This window comes from Saimiri boliviensis, chromosome 8, assembly GCF_048565385.1.
Source record: "Saimiri boliviensis isolate mSaiBol1 chromosome 8, mSaiBol1.pri, whole genome shotgun sequence".
NCBI classification, from domain to species: Eukaryota; Metazoa; Chordata; class Mammalia; order Primates; family Cebidae; genus Saimiri; species Saimiri boliviensis.
The window spans coordinates 59,435,416-59,456,180 of NC_133456.1; the positions used below are offsets into that span (position 1 = coordinate 59,435,416).

At 43.3% G+C, this 20,765-nt stretch overlaps 1 protein-coding gene across 6 annotated transcripts in view; it reads right to left on the minus strand.

The window, feature by feature from the left end:
• FRMD4B (FERM domain containing 4B) overlaps nucleotides 1-20,765 on the minus strand; it is a 362,743-nt gene that overhangs the window by 101,953 nt on the left and 240,025 nt on the right. For all 6 annotated transcript variants that reach the window (XM_074404537.1, XM_074404536.1, XM_010350118.3 and 3 more), the window contains one exon: nucleotides 11,571-11,655. In XM_074404537.1, the coding sequence (XP_074260638.1) occupies nucleotides 11,571-11,655 (85 nt within the window). The remainder of the gene's footprint in view (nucleotides 1-11,570; nucleotides 11,656-20,765) is intronic.

A 20,765-nucleotide genomic window follows, 5' to 3' on the forward strand; every position in this document is an offset into this window, starting at 1 on the left:
TACTACCACACTCAGCTAGTTACTAAATTTTTTGTAGAGAGCATGTCTCACTGTGTTGCTTGGGCTGGTCTTGAACTTCTAGGCTCAAGTGACCCACCTGCCTCAGCCTCCCAAAATGCCAGGATTATAAGTGTCATCTAACATGCCCAGCCATTTTTACTATCTTGATACAGCTTTGAAGAGGTAAATTTTAGTGAATATACTGATTTTTTTCTTCGTTTTTCTAAATTTTTTTTTTTGTATTTCTATTTCTTTCTTTTTTTTTTTTAATTGCATTTTAGGTTTTGGGGTACATGTGAAGAACATGCAAGATTGTTGCATAGGTACACACATGGCAGTGTGGTTTGCTGCCTTCCGTCCCCTCACCTGTATCTATCATTTCTCCCCAGGCTATCTCTTCCCACCTCCCCACCCCCCGTCCCTCCCCCATTTCCCCCCAACGGACCCCAGTGTGTAGTGCTCCCCTCCCTGTGTCCATGTGTTCTCATTGTTCAACACCCACCTATGAGTGAGAACATACGGTGTTTGATTTTCTGCTCTTGTGTCAGTTTGCTGCGAATGATGGTTTCCAGGTTCATCCATGTCCCTACAAAGGACGTGAACTCATCGTTTTTGATGGCTGCGTAATATTCCATGGTGTATATGTACCACATTTTCCCTATCCAGTCTATCATCATTGGGCATTTGTAAATTATTTTTCTAATTTAAAACTAATTCAAGCTTCCTGTTAAAAAATTGGAAAAGTATAACTTAGCAAAAGCTTTTCTCTTAGAAATAATAAACATTTATACTATGCTATATATTTTTCTATTTCTTCCTATGAGTACGCTTCATATACATAAGCAAATAATAAAAGTAAAAACAATCATACTGTATTCATTATTTTGGACCTTCTTTTAACATTTAACAATGTAATTTAGACTGCTTTCAGTTAGGTTAAGGAGAGCTAGCCTATTATCGTCAATGGCTATACAATATCCTATTATATGAATGATTTGTAATTTTCATAATTAATTCCTATTCATGTATATTTGGGCAGTTTCCAGTTTCCTACCATTAGAAATAATAATGTAAAATATGTTTTTTTGTTTTTTTTTTTGAGACAGAGTTTCGCTCTTGTTACCCAGGCTGGAGTGCAATGGCGCGATCTCGGCTCACCGCAACCTCCGCCTCCCGGGTTCAGGCAATTCTCCTGCCTCAGCCTCCTGAGTAGCTGGAATTACAGGCACGTGCCACCATGCCCAGCTAATTTTTTTGTATTTTTAGTAGAGACGGGGTTTCACCATGTTGACCAGGATGGTCTCGATCTCTCGATCTCGTGATCCACCCGCCTCGGCCTCCCAAAGTGCTGGGATTACAGGCTTGAGCCACCGCACCCGGCTAAAATATGTTTTTATAGATATCTTTTTATATTTCAATAAAATCTTCTAAGGAATAGATCCATATAGTTGGTAGAGTCCTGGATGACAAGATGTACTTTTTTTTTTTTTTTTTTTTTTGACACAGACAGGGTCTTGCTGTGTTGCCCAGGCTGGAGTGCAGTGGCACAATCATGGTCTCTGCAGCCTCGAACTCCTGGGCTCAAGCGATCCTCCCACCTCAGCCTCTCTAGTAGCTGCAACTATAGGCACACATCATCATGCCTGGCTAATTTTGTTTTTGAGATGAAGTCTTACATTGTTGCCCAGGCTGGAGTTCAATGGCACGATCTTGGCTCACTGCAACCTCTGTTTCCCAGGTTCACATGATTCTCCTGCCTCAGCCTCCCGAGTAGTTGGGATTACAGGTACTCACCACCACACCTGAGTAATATTTTGTATTTTTAGTAGAGATGGCGTTTCACTATGTTGGCCAGATTGGTCTCAAACTCCTGACCTCGTGATCTGCCCCCCTCAGCCTCCCAAAGTGCTGGGATTACAGGCATGAGCCACTGCTCCCAGCCAACCTGGCTATATTTTTATTTTTTATTGTTTGTAGGAACAAGGTTTCACCATGTTGCCAATGCTGGTCCTGAACTCCTGAGCTCAAGAAATCCATTTGCCATCAGTCTCCCAAAGCACCTTGCCTGGCCTTTAGATGTACTCTTAATTTTAATGGAAATGGCCAAATTCCCTTCCTTAACTGCATCGGATTTCAAGAGAACTTTGGTTCACATACCAAAATGTAAATGGCATTAAGATTCCCAGGACAGGGCCAGACGCGGTGGCTTATGACTGTAATTTCAGGCTGAAGCAGGTGGATCACGAGGTCAGGAGCTGGAGACCAATCTGGTCAATGTGGTGAAACCTCATCTGTACTCAAAATACAAAATTAGCCCAGCGTGGTGGCATGTGCCTGTAGTCCCAGCTACTCAGGAGGCTGAGGCCAGATCACTTGAACCTGGGAGGCAGAGGCTGCAATGAGCCAAGATTAAGCCACTAGCTCTAGCCTGGGCGACAGAGCGAGACTCCGTCTCAAAAAAAAAAACAAAAACAAAAACAAAAAAACAAAGATTCCAAAGACATTGTGCAATGAGCTCTATCATTCCAAATGCGGTAAGAGCATGTTTTCGGATGATAGGCTGAGATGCTCATGAAGTCTGCTAATGAAAGGGCACACCTAATAAGGTTTTGGTCAAGAAATGGAGTAAGAGGGAGGATAAAAATAAACATGATTGCATAGCCTTGCAATAACCCTATTTTTTAATTGGATTACTAATGTTTGGCTCACTTGTCTTTCCACATTTATTTAAAGTACAAAGATATGAGTACTTATTAGAAAAGAAAAGGGAGCCCAGTGAAAGCTATTAAAGCCTTACAGAGCCATTTTCACCTCCATTTTCTTATGTTTGTTACGTTATCTACTCCTGCTAAGCCTGGAGCAGGAAAGGTCCTAACTGGTTTGGTATCAGGTCAGTATCTCTTGACCGATTCCAAAGATGTTTTATTTAAAGAATCAAAATAAACCTAGGTTTTATCGTGGGGCCAGATCTAATATAGAGTAATACCCAGGAGGTTTATGGCCATCTTTTTTGGCTTTATTATTTAATGGTATGGTATGTCTTGAACAGCATTTTCAAAAGTGTGGTTGGCAGTCCATTAATAAGCATTGCTTAAAAAAAGAATTTCACATACCTTGTACAGGTAAGTTTGGAAAACCTTAGGTGAAAACAAATCAAATAGGTTTATGTATTGTAGGACTTCTTGAAGACTTTATCATTTGTTTTTCTTTTTAGGGGCGGGTCTTGCTCTGTCACCCATACAGGAGTGCAGTGGTATGATGATGGCTTATGCAACCTCAAATTCCTGGGCTCAACTGATCCTTTTGCCTCTGACTCCTGAGCAGCTAGGACTACAGGCACATGCCATCTCGCTTGGCTATTTTTAATTTTTTTTTGTAGAGACAGGGTCTTGCTATGTTGCCCATGCTGGTCTTCAACTCCTGCCCTCAAGTGGTCCTCTTACTGGGTCTCCCAAAGTGTTGGGATTATAGGCATGAGCCACCCCATCAGTCCCAAATTGCTTTTTTTTTCTTTTTTGAGACAAAGTCTTGCCCTGTTGCCTAGGCAGGAGTGCAGCAGTACAATCTCGGCTCACTGCAGCCTCCATCTCCTGGGTTCAAGCAATCCTCCCACCTCAGCCTCGCAAGTAGCTGGGATTACAGGCACGCACCACTGCACCCAGCTAATTTTGTTTATTTTTGCAGAGATGAGGTTTCACTTCTGGGCTGAAGTGATCTGCGTGTCTCAGCCTCCCAAAGTGCTAGGATTCGAAGCAGGAGCTACCATGCCCTGCTCCAAATTGCTTTTTATACTACCTTGGGAAAGAGTAATAAGTAACATAAAGGGATTTCGGGCATGCTCAGTCCCTCCAAGGTCCCTGACATCTTTTAGAAATATTAGGTCTTACAAAGTATCATCAGACACATCATATTTAAATTAAATACAACAATAACATCTCATAAAGGATGAGGGTAAATGCAGCACTTATCAGAGATGCAGACCCTTAATAGAAATGCAATGATTTTTTCATTTGTTTTCTGAGACAGAGTCTCGCTCTGTTGTGTAGGCTGGAGTGCAGGGGCATGATCTAGGCTAACTGCAACATCTGCCTCCCGAGTTCAAGCAATTATCTGCCTCAGCCTCCGGAGTAGCTGGGATTACAGGCACCCGCTACCATGCCTGGCTGATTTTTGTACTTTTAGCAGAGATGGGGTTTTACCATATTGGCCAGGCTGGTCTTAAACTCCTGACGTTATGATGCATCTGCCTTGGCCTCCCAAAGTGCTGAGATTATAGGCATGAGCCACTACTAATGAACTACTCAAGCTTGGCCAAATCGTTTGACCTATTTGTGCCTCTGTTTCCTTATTTGTTGAAGTAGTAATAAATAACAGTATCAGTTGTTGTGAGTGTTAAATGAGCTAATACACACAAAAAAATCAGTGCTTTCTATTTGGTGAGCTCCTTATTGTTTCTTTTAGAGATAGGGTCTTGCTCTGTTGTCCAGGCTGGGATGCAGTGGCATGAATTATGGCTCACTCAAATTTATAGCCCCTCAAACTCCTGGGCTCAAGTGATCCTCCTGCTCCAGTGTCCTGAGTAGCTAGAACCACAGGTGTATGCCACTGTGCCCAGCCAAGGGTGAGCTCTTAAGAGTTGAGTTGCTATCCTCTTCCCCCTCCCCCTCCTCTTTCCCTTCCCTCTCTCCCCCTCCTCCTTCCCTTCCCTCCTTCCCCGTCCTCCCCACCTCTGCAGAAAAGGGAGCTGAAGCTGTGCACCGTCTCTACCACAGAGCACCTCATAAGCCCTACTTGCTTTTCCACATTTTCTGTCTTTTCATTACTACCATATTTAGATATACACTAAAAGAGACGAGGTGGCCAATACTATTTTAATTTGCCAAGCCTGTCTTCAGATTGCTGATTTTAAAAAAGTAATGTGGTGGTCAATGCTGCTGATTGCTGAAATCACAGATATGGTCAAGGGCACCTCCAAGAATAATAACCTGGAGCAAACCTACAGTCCTGCTTCATGCATTTAGGTTTCTCCTAGCAGGAACAGGTTGGCCAAGGTGGACCACAGCCATGTTGAATGCTTCCCGGGTTCCCCAGTATCAGTTTCGGCATTTCTACATCACCACACCTGGTACAGGTGGTTGTTTTGTGAAGGCAAGGTGTGCCCCTCTGCATTCTCACCAAGGAAGCCAAACAGGTTCAGGGGCCCTTGCTTGAACAACAACCCAGACAGCAGCAGCAGGCACTCTCCTCTGAAATGCTTGACAGGCAGGGGCAGTTTCTACCTAGTTTTCTTACAGGTTCTCTTCCAGCATGAGTGCTACTGCATTCTTGAAATATCCCTCTAGAAATGGTGCTTTGTCCCGAGTCCAGCCCATAAAAGTCATTTGGCCCTAATGTACAGAAGCACTTTATGAACTACCATGAACTAAGAGCATCAACATGTACAGCAATGTTCAGAATTAAAGGAAAGAGGGAGTTTAAACTCAGGATGTCACGAATATGCCTCACCCATGAATAGACACACGATGCCAGAGTCCATGACATTAACCATTACACTTGCTGCCTGTCATTGCGCATGTCCATGACATTAACCACAGCAACCTCTCCCTCCTGGGCTCAAGCAACCTCTCCCTCCCACCTCAGCCTCCCAAGTAGCTGGGACCACAGGTATATATCAACAAGCCTGGCTAATTATTCTATTTTTTTTTTTGTAGAGATGTTGCCCAGGCTGGTTTTGAACTCCTGAGTTCAAGCAACCAGCCCACCCGAGCCTCCCGAAGTGCTGGGATTACAAGTGTGAGCCACTGTGCCCAGCTGAAATCTTCTTCTTTTCATTTTCACTCATTTTCAATGAGGGTTGTAATTAGTGTTAACTATAGTATTGCTAAATGTTATTCAGTAATACCTGGAAAATGAAATTTTTAGCTTTGTGGATGTTTCATTTCTTAGTAAATGTAGGTATTTTCATGTGTTCACCTCTAGTCAAATTATACATTTTTGCTTTTTGCTTGACTTCTTGGAAACAAGGGTCGATTATCAGCAACACTCATTCATTTGTTGGGTTAGCCAACAACAATTCACTGAATGCCCAATGTGTGTCACGTTTCGTATATAAAATTTTGCTTATTTTTCACAAAAGTTAAAAACTTTTGTATCTTTTTCAGACCATCCTGGATACTCAAACTCAGAAATGAGGTACAACTGTTTCTTTCAACACATTTAAGTGTCTCCAATGGCTTATTCTCTATGCAGAATGGACAGTGATATTTAGAAAACCCATTGGGAGCCACCCAGTTTTTCAAATGACATACTTACAAGGCTGAATTTTATAAATCAGTATTTATGTAGCTATGCAGAGCTTCAGCAACTGTATCAAATCTGAAGTCATATTTCTTACTAAACAAGTATGTAAGAAGACATTGTGGTTTTGTCAATATTTGCAAATAAGAGCTCTCTTTTCTTGCCTGTCTATTTCTATTCTCAGCGGAAGGAAGGAGCTAGCTGTAGGGGAAAGCGGCCTGGCAAGGCAAAAAGTGTGTGTAGGGTGTGATCAGAGGTGTTGAACATCTTACTGGTGAGAAGAATGTTCTCTGTGCAGTGTGGAGTGGCGGGGAGGGGAGCGTTCACGGTCAGCTCTAGCAGAGTCCTCAGTTAACAGCAGCCACCAACTGTCAGTGACTCACTTTTGCCACCTACGAGTGTTCCACAGCTGAGACTATGTTCTCATAAAGCTTATTTGCTTCTGTGGCCATGGTTGAGATGATATTCCTTACGTGGAATGTTCTCAAATAATCATACATCTTAAGAAATAACTTGAAAGCTACTTCATCCAAACAGCTACCTGATCCTGGAACATCTTTTGGAATTTGTTACCAGTCATCTCCATCATAATTTTTTTTTTTTGGAGACAGAGTCTCTTTCTGTCACCAGGTTGGAGTGCAGTGGTGTGATCTCGGCTCACCGCAACCTCTGCCTCCCAGGTTCAAGCGGTTCTCCCACCTCAGCCTCCCAAGTAGGTGGGATTACAGGTGCCCACAGCAATGCCTGGCTAATTTTTGTATTTTTAGTAGAAACAAGGTTTTATCATGTTGGCCAGGCTGGTCATGAACTCTTGACCTCAAGTGATCCACCCGCCTTGGCCACCCAAAGTATTGGGATTACAGGCATGAGCTATTGTGCCCAGCTATCTGCATAATAATTAGAAAATATCGAACTCTAAATTCCTACAAATAAAAATTTTAAAAATATCTCAATAACAATCTCAGTGCCTTAGAATATTATGTTCTGTAAAAGTCTAAATCCTTTGATAAGTCATGAAACACTTCCATTTAGAAAGGAGCTCTCAGGCCAGGCATGGTAGCTCATGCCTGTAATACCAGCATTTTGGGAGGCCGAGGCAAGTAAAGCACTTGAGGCCAGGAGTTTGAGACCAGCTTGGCCAACACAGTGAAACCCCATCTCTACGAAAAATACAAAAAATTAGCTGGGCACGTTGACAGGCGCCTGTAATCCCAGCTACTCGGCAGGCTGAGGCATAAGAATTGCTTGAACCCAGGAGACGGAGGTTGCAGTAAGCAGAGATAGCGCCATTGTACTCCAGCCTGGGCAATAAGAGTGAAACTCCATCTCAAAAAAAAAAAAAAAAAAAAAAAAAAGAGTTCCCAGCAACTGACATTCATAAAATGTAGTAGCATTTAAAGGAATTCTGCTTTTCCTTGCTTTCTCAAGACAAACAGAATTTAGCATACAAGAGAAATGTCATGAGTTAAAAATTTGCATCCTAACCATCTTTGCATTAGCAACAGAGAAAACACTGGATCAACGCCAACTAGACAGTGAAAAATATTACAAGTAGCAATTGTATATCTCCACATAGGAAATGATGGCAAACTGTGGTTTATGAAACGTGTTCTGACTCAGTAAACAGTGTTTGAAAAGCTGTGTTTGCTATATAGGTGTCTACTCATCAGCCAACCCTTAGAGTTCCTAGGAAAATCCGAGTCTCAGAAAAGAGGGCTGTAGTAAAGCCTTTGATACTGGGAACATTTTGCTTTCCCCATAGACTCAGCCAAAAACTCTTCTTTGAATATTTACACTTCTGGCCAAGATGGAGTAACAGGGACTGAATTTATCCTCTTAAATGAAAAAAATAAAAAAAAGACAAAACATATAATACAACAGTTTTCATAACACTGAACATCCAGCAACAAAGGATAGTGAACCTTGAACCAGGTGAGTCCTATGACCGCCCCCACTACTGTCAAGAGAGGGCTCCAGGCTGTGGAGGGAGAAACACAATGGAACACAGTGAACTCACTCCCTGAGTTGAGGAGATAGAGCAACTCCTTAGTCCAGGAGATCAAAAGGAATATAATTTTCAGAATAGAGTGCCAGGGAAAAGAGAGTCGCAAAGAGAGAGAACCCTGAAAATCTACAGAGGGTCTCCTTTGAGGATTCAGTAGAGCACTGATCATTCCATGCATGGAAAGAAACTACCCAAAGTTTGAGACCATCTGAAAGGATAAGAGGGAAGAGTGCCTCATCCTTACACAGGGCTGGAGGTGATACCTATTCCCACCAGCCAGACTAAAACACTCATAATTCATGTGGCATTGAATAGAGTACTCAGGAAGATGAGTATGCAGAATAATTAGCTATAGAATGAGCGCTGCTCTGGGCTAACCTAACAAATCACAAAAGCAAGACCTGAAAAAAACCAAACCATATTCAAGTAATTAAACTGCATCCTAAAACAAATGTCAATCATACAGGAATACAAAAAATATATGCCATTCAAAAAGATACAATTAATAATGTCTAGCATGTCCAATCAAATATTACCAGGCATGCAAATAGGCAGAAAAACATGACCCATAACAATGACAAAATCAATCAAAAATATACAGAACTACAGACATTAGGATAAGCAGACGAAGACATTAAAACAATTATTATAACGAAATTTAATATGTTCAAAAAGGTAAATAGTCACATGCAAGATGTAAAAAAGATCCAAATCAAACCTCTAAAGATAAAAACTCTAATATACAAAATGGGATTAATGGCAGATTAGATTGCAAAAAACAGATGAGTGAAACTGACGACAAAGCAAGAGAAACTATACAAGGTATCATATTCCCCCAAACCCCCTCAAATGCACAGCATCACTGTGTGACAGCTTCAAGTGGCCTAGTATATGTGTAATTGGGCTTTGCAAATGAGGTGTAAGTGAAGACAAAAAAAAAAAATCTGAAGAAATAATGGCTAAAAAGTTTCTGAATTTGATGACAACTATAAACCTAAAGGTCCAAGAGGCTCAATAAATGCCAATGACACACACTCATACACAAACACATGAAGAAAACTATACCAAGGCACCTCATAATAAAATTGCTCAAAGCAGGCCAGGCACAGTGGTGGCTCACACTTATAATACCAGCACTTTGGTAGGCTTGAGGCAGGTGGATCACCTGAGATCAGGAGTTCGAGCTCAACCTTGCCAATATGGTGAAACCCCATCTCTACTGAGAATACAAAAATTAGCCAGGTGCAGTTGTGCACACCTATAGCCCCAGCTACTCAGGAGGCTGAGGCAGGAGAATTGCTTGGACCTGGGACACAGAGGTTGTAGTGACCCGAGACTGCACCACTGCACTCCAGCCTGGGTGACAAAGAAAGTCTCCATCTCAAAAAAAAAAAAAAAAAAAAAAATTGCTCAAAGCAGAAAAAATAGAAAATTGTAAAAGTAGCCAAAGAAAAAGGCATTCTATACAGAAACACAAAGATAGAGATGACAGCAGACTTCTCATCAGAAACAATGCAAGCAAGAAGATAGTGAATCAACATTTCTAAAGTATGGAAAGTGAAAAACTGCCAATACAGAGTCTAACATCACGTGAAATGACTTCTAAAACCAAAGGCAAATAGAGATGTTTTCAGATATAAGCTGAAGGAATTCACCACCAGTATGCCCACACTATAAGAAATGCTAAAGCAAGTCCTCCAGGCAGAAAGAAAATCATAACAGACAGGAATATTGATCTACACAAGCGAATGAAGAGCAATAGAAATGCTAACTCCATGGGCAAATATGTAAGACTTTTGGTACTGCTTAAATCTCTTTAATTAAATATTTACACAAAAATAATAATGTCACATGTATCTGTAACTTATCTAAAAGTAAACTGTATGACATCAATCGCATACATGCTGAGAGGAGAGAAATGGAAGTATTCTATTGTAAGATTCTTATACTACATGTGAAGTAGTATAATATCATCTTGAAGACAGACTTGATAAGTTAAAGATGTAGACTATAAACCCTAAAGTAACCAACAAAGAGTTATAGCTAATAATCCAACAAAAGAGGTAAAATGAAGTCATAACATGCTCAATAAACCTAAAAGAAGGCCTGGAGGCAGACGTGCAATCTGGACAGGGTATGCTGAGATCCCAAGCATTGAGATCAGAATCTACAAGGGAGGATCCCGGCTCCACTAGGCACCTCTTGGCCCATGGCTTCCCTTCCCTTCCTCAGGAAGGGCTTTCAGGAGACCAGAGTGGAGGCTCTTAAAGCTATGCTAGTATGCAAAGAGATAAGACAAAAACTGAGAGTGTTTAAAAACTTTTATAGCAATTTGACATGACTGCAACATTCCAGCAAGGGATTGTTTTTCTAGCAATGCATGTTCATTGATTTTTACTAAAGTGATCTGTCCTTGATGCATTAGATAGAAATAAAAAACAATAAAAGAAAAACCCTGGTCCCTTACCACAGATAACTGAGATACTGCTTGAAAACAAGTGGCTATGAGCAATCTTCCCTCCTTAGATTTAAGGTGGCATGTATGTAGGGATCAGAAGGCAGAAATTGAACTGAAATAAGGCTAGTTGTGAATTATTGTCAGTGTAGAGTATACCTTATTTAAAAAGATTTCTGGCCTAGACGTTTTGATTATAATCTGATTGATCCATCTTTGTGTCTCTCTGGGTCACTCTGTGTGGATTATTTGCTGCATTTAAAGTAGTGGTGATTGTGGCCGGGCTCGGTGGCTCAAGCCTGTAATCCCAGCACTTTGGGAGGCCGAGGCGGGTGGATCACGAGGTCAAGAGATCGAGACCGTCCTGGTCAACATGGTGAAACCCCGTCTCTACTAAAAATACAAAAAATAAGCTGGGCGTGGTGGCGTGTGCCTGTAATCCCAGCTACTCAGGAGGCTGAGGCAGGAGAATTGCCTGAACCCAGGAGGCGGAGGTTGCGGTGAGCCGAGATCGCGCCATTGCACTCCAGCCTAGGTAACAAGAGCGAAACTCCGTCTAAAAAAAAAAAAATAAAGTAGTGGTGATTGTGTGTATGCAAGATTCCTCTGCAGATGCTTGTCCTTTTAACTCAGAATTTGAGAAAAGATGCCATTTGTGTATGTGTGTAGCAGGTGATAGGACATATTCATGGAAAAGACTGTGGCCTTTCTTTTTCTTAGTTTGATTGCAAGAACAGAGAGGCAGAACCATTTCTCCCTGTCATCCCAGTCACTCTGAAGGCATCCAGTGAACACGACAAATGGGCCACCTACCTTGTGCACACAGGTCTTGGCATTCAGGAAAAACAGCTCCACGGTGGTTTTATCCTTTAAAAACGATATGCTCTCAATGTAAAACCTGAAAAACAGCAGAGGAGTTTTTCCTTCAGATTTATTTTCATCGTTCAACATTCCTCATTCAGTGTTCCCCAAAAGCAGAGTGAGAAATTTGAAAAGCCTGAGGATAGTTGTGCTTTCTTTTCCTTTTTAAAATAAATGTGCACCACATGTATGTACAGGATGCATCGATGTGTATGTATGTATGCATCCCTGCAGACAAAATCTCTTTCAGAATGTTTTTCTGTCTTGCATCGTGAGTTAAAGAGAAACTCCAAATGGTATCCAACCACAATCAGACTTTTATCTGTGTTGCTCATTCTTTGAAACATGTTCTGGGAGTTCATAATACCTCAGACAGCTTCAAAACGAAGCCCAGGTGAACTCAGAGTGGAAAGCTGAAGTCGGCTGAGCAAGCACTACCTAACTGAACCCCAAAGCCTGCTTGAGGCTTGGTGGTTTTTAGACGGAGGTTCCTGAGGGCCTCATGCCTACCTGACCCCCATCCACTGGGGGAGTTTCAATTAGCCCTCCTTTCTTCCTTCCAGGCTCTCGGTTTTCCTTTGGCTCAAAGCCAAGCTCTCAGCAGCCATCAATCTTGGTCTTTTCTCATGCAAATCAGGGTATTCTGGGCCTCACTGCCTCACTCCCTCTCTACGACTTTGCTGTTTCAATCTGTGAGACCACAGGTCACAGGCAGGCCCCTCTCTCAGGAGAGCTCTGACAGCTCCTGGGTGGGGAGGGAAGGAGGGAGGGAAGGAAGCTGAGCCTTTAACAACTCTGTTTTCATAATCCTGTACTGACCGGCTTGCAAATGCTGGTGCTCTGTGGTGGGCGAGTGGGCATGCGGAGGCTCCGAAGTTTTCCTCAAGTTCTGGAGCATTGCTTGATGAATAATGCATGAAGAGCCATCAGGCCCCAAGACAGCTCAGTGCTTTGTCTGAAAGGGAATTTACTCTCAGATCAGTGAGAGTGAAGGTAAATCTGGGCTAGGAAGTGGCCAGGTGAACCCATCCTTAGCTCTGTGGACGCATGTTGGGGCTTTGCCCTTTGCTTCTCTTTTTCTCGCTTTCCCCAATGATGACACCTTTGATAAATAAATACAGCCGAAAGGGCTGTGAAAGATTTTGTCACTGAGATGGTAAAATCATTCGAAACATTCCACCCTTTAATGTTGAGTCATCAAGGGAAGTTCCAGAAAGAAAACAAATCCTTTATATTTTTACTTGTAAGCTTTTATGTCACTTATAAGTGAGGTTAATGAAGATGGAGGAGTGTCAGATTTATGAGAAGAGAAAATTAAGTACAAAGGTGGTAAACGGAATGAGGAGTTGGGGGAAAAACAGGCTTTGGAATCTAAAAGATCTAGACGTGGTATTTCATGTCCACCGTTTATCAGCTGAATAGCCTTGGGCAAATTACTTAGTTTGTATCTTTTCTAAATTGGATGTCCTGACTGTATTTACCTCTGAGGAAAGAACTGAACTTTTACCTGAGGAATTTCAGTTCTTTTAATTCATCAGGTCCAGAGAGGCATTAAAATGAGACAGCAATCATCACTTTACAGTATTCTCCTCTCATCAGTCTACTTTCTTCTACCCTGAGCCTTGCTGCGTGGACTAGGAGAGTCACCTGACTCAAATGCAACCGAGATGTCAGGTGGTGAGGTGCCCTGGAAAGGAGCACGTGCTACTCAACAGATGCTTTTTATATTGCATGATGAATGAGCCAATTAATCTCACATGGTCTCTTAGGGACTGAGAGGCGGGCCAGAGGGATTCAATGGAGGCAGAGAAAGGCATTAAGCAGAAACCATGAGGCGGCAGAAGCCCTGGAGTAGAGAGGGACAAGAGTCCACAGCAAGGGTTGATGGACTGAAGCAGGGTAGCCACGTCATTGTGATGGCAGACACCAAAGTAAGGTGTAACAGAGATTGGCTGCTGCTATCGGGGCTAAGATGACCCATGTTACACAAGTTTCTGTGCATCTCCAAGAACTTTCCAGTTCAATTAGGTGGTGTGCTTTCTTTCCTGCTTTCTTGGCTTTCCCATGCATTTATATCCCTATCAACGAAGATAATATGGTCAGGCTTCCAGTGGGCAGCCTAAATAAAGGGTGTCAGCAGGATCCCAGCTAACTGAGCTCTTCCGAAGGTGCCTGGCAATGTGCTAAGTGCTTTCCGATTGTTCTCTCATTTAATTATCACAACCACCTTGGGGAGGGACCTATGATGACCCTGATTTCACAGATGCAGACTCTGAGTTTTAGAGATCTGACTACATGGCGGGCCTAAGTGTTGGTCTGGGACAATGACTTTGACTCTGGATGATGCTCTTAGCCAGCATCTCCTGGGCTGCTGCTCCCAGTTCACTCAACCAGCACCCAGCAAAACGCTGAACCCTTAGTAACTGTGGGCATCTCAACCATGTAAAATATAGGCAGAAAAACAAGACAAGTGTGACATTTTCACCAAAATGTTAACATATATAGAGGTACGTGTGTTCTCTATTGCTTCAATAAGCAAAACCATGGCAAAAGACGTAAATTGAAGGATTGTGGATTAACCTATAAAACATCTTTTTAAAAGTTAGAGTAGTCTCAGAAGGGGAAGGCCTTTCCAGAGGAAGAGATCCTCCTGCCCTAAACAAATCCTAGGTCAGATTAGTAGAACTCAATGTCTGCTTTCTCCTCGAAGTTTCTGAGATTCTTTTTTTCCTTCACTTTTGATCACTTCAATAGATATCTCTAATGGAGACTGTATTAAAAACACAGGGTCAATGAATGTTCACACTAACAGAGATTAAAATAATTTTTTTTTTTTTTTTTTTTTTTTTTTAGACGGAGTTTCGCTCTCATTACCCAGGCTGGAGTGCAATGGTGCGATCTCGGCTCACCACAACCTCCGCTTCCTGGGTTCAGGCAATTCTGCCTCAGCCTCCTGAGTAGCTGGGATTATAGGCACGCACCACCATGCCCAGCTAATTTTTTGTATTTTTAGTAGAAACGGGGTTTCACCATGTTGACCAGGATGGTCTTGATCTCTTGACCTCGTGATCCACCCGCCTCGGCCTCCCAAAGTGCTGGGATTACAGGCTTGAGCCATGGCGCCCGGCCTCAAAATAATTTCTTAATATTTAAAATCTTGTCTTCACTTGAATTTTCTCATTGTTTCCAAAACTTTTTTAAAAAGGGTTCTGTGATTGTGACATTTAATAAGTAAAGCTGGCCAGGCATGGTGGCTCATGACTATAATCCCAGCACTTTGGGAGGCTGAGGTGGGTGGATCACCTGAGGTTGGGAGTTTGAGACCAGGCTGATCATAGCGAAGAAACCCCGTCTCTACTAAAAATAAAAAATTAGCCAGGTGTGGTGGTGCATGCTTGTAATCCCAGTTCCTCAGGAGGCTGAGGCAGGAGAACTGCTTGAACCCAGGAGGCGGAGGTTGCAGTGAACTGAGATCATCCCATTGCACTCCACCCTGGGTGACAAGAGCGAAATTCCATCTCAAAAAAAAAAAAGTAAAGCTGCACTGCCCTACAGCAGCAGTCACATATGCAAAAGTCATAAGGATCACTGGCTGGATATAAAAGAGTGATGCTGACCAGATGAGTGAGACCTGCTTGGGGGACGCCAGGGCACATTTTTTTCTACTCAACTAGAACTCCCTCATCGAGGTGTGGGGTAGGTGACCCAAGCTAGGCCAGTCAGCTTCTCTCACACTTGAGAATAAACGTGATTAGAATGACCTAAAGATCAAAGATGGTTGGAGCCTAGGTATTCTGCTAGCAGCACTCTGATGAAACTGTCGCTTAGTTTCTGCTCCCTAGACCCCTGCAGAAGCCCTGATCCCTGTCTTTTCTGAGGCTTTGTAAGTTCTGTTTTCTCTCTATTTTGTTTGTTAGCCACAGGTGGTTCTGTTGCTGGCAACTCAAGAACCCGTTAATAGAGGGCTTCTTCTGTGCTAGGGATAATACAGAGTGCTCTACAGGAATCTTTTTTATTTTTCATCTTTGGTATAGCCAGATGCAGTAGACAGCAAATTATGTACCCACTTTACAGAAGAGAAAGCTGAGATACAGTGATGTCAAGTCACCTTATCTAACCCATACAGCTAGCAAGTAGAACAGCCATGACTCAAACTGAGGTCTGTTAGACTTCTACGTTCATAGTCCAAGCCAATATGAGATAATGCTTTCCTACGATAACAATCAAAATGAAATATAGCATGTACAGAATGCTGTGGGGGCCCACCAGCCTGATGCAATGAACTCAGCTTATGAATCAAGGGGAAAATGCTGCTAAATTGAAATCCATAGGACTAAGAGCCACAGGAGAGGGGACAGTTGAGCTGAGTCTTAAAGAATGCATGAGTTCACCAGGTAACAAAGGTAGGAAGGGCACTCCAGGCAGAGAGCATATTAGCCAAATCAACCCTCTTGCTAGTCTTTGAGCACTGGAGAAACCACGTGCAGGTTGCGAGGTAGCTTGGCACCAAGTCAATTTGTGGCACATCCAACTCTGAACAGACACCTTTGTGCTAGAAACTGGGTTCACCTTGTTTTCGGAGCCCAAGTCTCTGACTACGTCCTAGTTCCTATTTCCCACTACTTTCTGGCAGTCAACCCTGATGCTTTCTGCCTGGACATCTGATTACCAGCTCTCTGAATCCATGATTCCCTCTCTCCCTCAAGGGGGCCATTGTAATGACTTTATATTTACGGAGTGTATAAAAAGCACATATGAGCTTTGGGGAAAACAGCTTTTCAGGCACACCTATCAACACACACCATTAACTGAAAACCAAATCTAGGCCTTCTTTTTTTTTTTTTTTGAGACAGAGTCTTACTCTGTCTATACCCAGGCTGGAGTATAATGGTGCAATCTCGGCTTGCTGCAACCTGTGCCTCCTGGGCTCAAGTGATTCTCCTGCCTCAGCCTCCTGAGTAGCTGGGATTACAGGTGTGCACCATCACACCCAGCTAATTTTGTATTTTTAGTAGAGATGGGGGTTTCGCCATGTTGGTCAGGCTGGTCTCGAACTCCTGACCTCGTTATCTGTGCCCCCTTGGCCTCAGGGCTTCTTAATGATATGAAATGGACCATCCCAGGTTCATAAAATAAAGACCCTTTCATTCAGCTCTTTTTGCAAAAGGATACTGTTTCCTTTTTGCATGATCACTGTGAGCGATTTCACTAAGGTTTTGTTAAGTTGAAACCCACAGTTAATTTTTCAGCTTCAGAATGAACCCAGGCATTTGAATAGGCACACACTTTGGAGACAAACCTCAGCTTTGCAAGTGTAATTTCTTGAGAAAAGAATTCGCTCAGGAAGTTTTTGTCTGTGCTTTCGCGGCTCCTCTCATTAGCATTTTTTCCCTTTCTTGGTTGGCTTAACCACTCATTAGTGATGACAGAACATCACACCACAATGACATAACAAAGACGGCTGGAAGTCACAGCGCCGCCAGCCAGATGGCAACACAAGGATGTCAAAGAGCACAACATCCAGTTGTTTGGAAGTGGCTGTCCTTTGAAGAGTCACTTAAGTCTACGTGGCCAATATTTTCGTCTTGTGGCATTTATTCCTAGTGGTCACAAGTCAACACTAGGGAGTGGGAGAGACATTAGTTTGAATCCTAGCTTCAGCGCTGATCAGTCTTGGGGCCTTACGGCAGCTGCTCCACTCTCAGTACCTCTGACTTCTTGCCCTACACACTGGAGAAATGAGAGGGTTTGAAACGTGCTTAACATAGCAGGTAGCAATGAGTGGCGGTGATTATTAGAATATTATTATCGCTCTACTAATGTGACTGTAATAAAAGGCACTGACTTAGTTGGGAACATCTTTAAAGCTTTAACTGTAACAACCAGAATAAAAATTCCAAGTATCTGGCCAGGCGTGGTGGCTCACACCAGTAATCTCAACACTTCAGGAGGCCAAGGCAGGCAGACGACTTGAGGCCAGGAGTTTAAGACCACCCTGGCTACCATTGGTGAAAAGTCATCTCTACTAAAAATACAAAAATAAGGTGGGTATGGTGGTACATGCCTGTAGTCCCAGCTACTCAGGAGGCTGAGGCAGGACAATTGCTTGAACCCGGGAGGTGGAGGTTGCAGTGAGCCGTGATCACACCAGTGCACTCCAGCCTGGGAGACAAAGTAAGACTCTGTCTCAAAAAAAAAAAAAAAAAATCGAAGTATCTTTCCTAAGTTCTTTCTCTCAAGGAAACAAATGCTACAAAAAATGTTCGTTTTAATACAAAACGAGAAAATAGTGTGAAACGAATGCTCTTCTAACCACTTTTGACTTTTCTTCCTCAGCTGAGCACCTTTGTTTCCCAGGGCCTTTGCAAGGTCTGAGTGATATCTTCAAAGAAGGTGAATTGGGCAAGAACTGCTCAATCATTTTGCATTCTGAGCAATACTGAGTTTGCGACTGGCGTCCATCGAGGGCTAAATCAAAACACCTCATTCTGGGTTTCATTTAGTCACCATGAGTAATCTCAGGCACTTAACTGCAGCCACACGCCTAGACAGATTTCTATCAGATCTCATCCACATTCTGAGCAGGGAGATCTCTGTTTATTGCTTGTAATGACCCTGCGAGGTAGTCAGAGCTCACTTTATAATGCATGCTGAAGGCTGAAGTGTAATTTAAGTATATTTCACTTTCTCCAAACATATCACTTTCTGCAAGCTATTATGCAGTGCTTATGGGAGTCCAATATGTTCCCTTTCATCTGTGGGAAGAGAACAGTCTTGGAGAATTCCCAGGGGAAGCACTGTTTGCTTCTACAATGTGCTCCTTTGCCAGGAATTCTCTTCCTCATTTTTGAATTTCCAGACATGGCTAGAACCAGAGATGGCCTCCTGGTAAGCCTGTAGGAACCTGCCCTCTTGCTCCTTTCCCACAATGTGACTCTTTCTGAGTTACCTAGAAGGGCTGGAGGCCCAAGAGAGTCAGGTCCTTGCTGTGACCTGCCAGAAAGGAGAGGGAGTCTTCTTCCCTAGGCAACCTGAAGCATCAGGGGCAGGTGAATTCCCAGTGCTTGCCTCTCTGCTTTAAAACAGCCTGCTCTAGTCCTTCACAGGAAAGCAGGGACAGATGCTTTGAGAGGGAGTGAGGAGAGGAGGCAGGGGAGGAAGGTTGAGTGGGAAGGTAACATCTGGGCATGGTGAATGATGAAGACAAATGATAAGATCCTCTACCCAGTGCAAAGGGGAATGGGTCAGATCCAAGCCAGACAATCCCAGAGCTTTCATATTCAAAGGCTGTGACAGAAACATGATAGAATGTTTCACCCACTGCACACGTGGTTGAGGCAGGCTGTTATTTATAACATAAAAATATATGTTGGCCGGGCATGGTGGCTCAAGCCTGTAATCCCAGCACTTTGGGAGGCTAAGGCAGGTGGATCATGAGGTCAAGAGATCGAGACCATCCTGGCCAACATGGTGAAACCCCGTCTCTACTAAAAATACAAAAATTAGCTGGGTGTAGTGGCATGCGCCTATAGTCCCAGCTACTCGGGAGGCTGAGGCAGGAGAATTGCTTGAATCCAGGAGGCAGAGGTTGCAGTGAGCCAAGATTGTGCCACTGTACTCCAGCCTGGTGCCTGGAGACACAGTGAGACTCTGTCTCAAAAACAAAAACAAAAAAACACATATATACGTGTGTGTGTGTGTGTGTGTGTGTGTGTGTGTGTGTGTGTATGTTAACATATGATAGAGGTTAACATTTATAGAGGGTTTATATTACCTGTTAGCACTTGTAGTCCTCCAATAACCCCCAAAGTAGGTGGGTGCTGCCACCAGCTGCATTATATTGGTGATAAAACAGGCCCAAGAGGGTGCCAGAAGCTATATAGCGAGTAAGTGGAAGAGCTGGACTATGAACCTAACGATGATACTAAAGCTCTCTTCTCTATATTTGGGTGGGGGTATTACCAATGCTGAAGATGTTATTTGATCGTCAGCACTGGGGGAGTGTTATTATTATTATTTTGAGACAGTCTTGCTCTGCTTCCCTGGGCTAGAGTGCAGTGGCCTGATCAGAGCTCACTGCAGCCTCAACCTCCCAGGCTCAAACCATCCTCCTGTCTCAGCCTCCCAAGTAGCTGTGACTACAGGCATGCACCGCCATCCGAGGCTAATTTTTGTATTTTTTGCAGAGACAGAGTTCGTCATGTTGCCCAGGCTGGACTGGACTCAAGTGATATACCTGCCTTGGCCTCCCAAAGTGCTGGGATTACAGGCGTGAGCCACAGTGCCCAGCCTGGGAGCATTATTGATGTCAGTAGGTGGAGACCAGGGATGCTGCTAAAGATCCTGTAGCACAGCTTAGCCCCTGCAACAAAGAATAGCCTGGTCCTCAGTGTTAATAGTGCTGCTACAGTGGAACCCTGCACTAAAAGCCAAGCTTCTAATTTCTGTGCTCCACAGCTTCTTTTGTCTTTCACAATACAATTTCATTACTTTTAATGTTGCCTCTTCATTGGCTTGAGACACACGCGCGCACGTGTGCGCGCGCACACACACACACACACACACAGACACAGACACAGACACAGACACACATCCTATAAGTATTCATGGCCCACCTGTTCCTTAAAACTGTAGAAACACAGGCACACCCACCAAAAGATAGGACTGAAAGATTTGAGGGGGGAGTGAGCAAATTCCTAAAAATAACTTCTGGTATTTGCCCACAGAGTACACAGAGAAACCGAATCCTGTAAGAAACTGGAATCAGGATCGAGCATGTGCTTCAGTGGATTCTATGTCTTTCTTGAACTCTTGTCTGAATGTGGATGTTGGATCCTCAAAGATGAAGGCCATGAACCACCTGCCTGGAAGTTCAGAACAGGCTGGGCCAGTTAGGGGGTCATGGGTGATACTGGGGCAACCGGCCCTTGTAGTGCCCATGTTTGGGGTATTGTGCATTCTGTTGGGAGTGTGATGGATGGGCAAAGACCTCTGGCTAACTCACACACCTCCCTCAAGTAGCCTTGGCTCAGCCTAAGTAGGAGGAATCAGTTGTTTCTCTGGGCCTTTAAATTACATTCCTCCATGAAAAGATGAACTTTCCCGTCCTCTCGTTATTGTAAATCACCTACCCTCTGATGGTTTTAA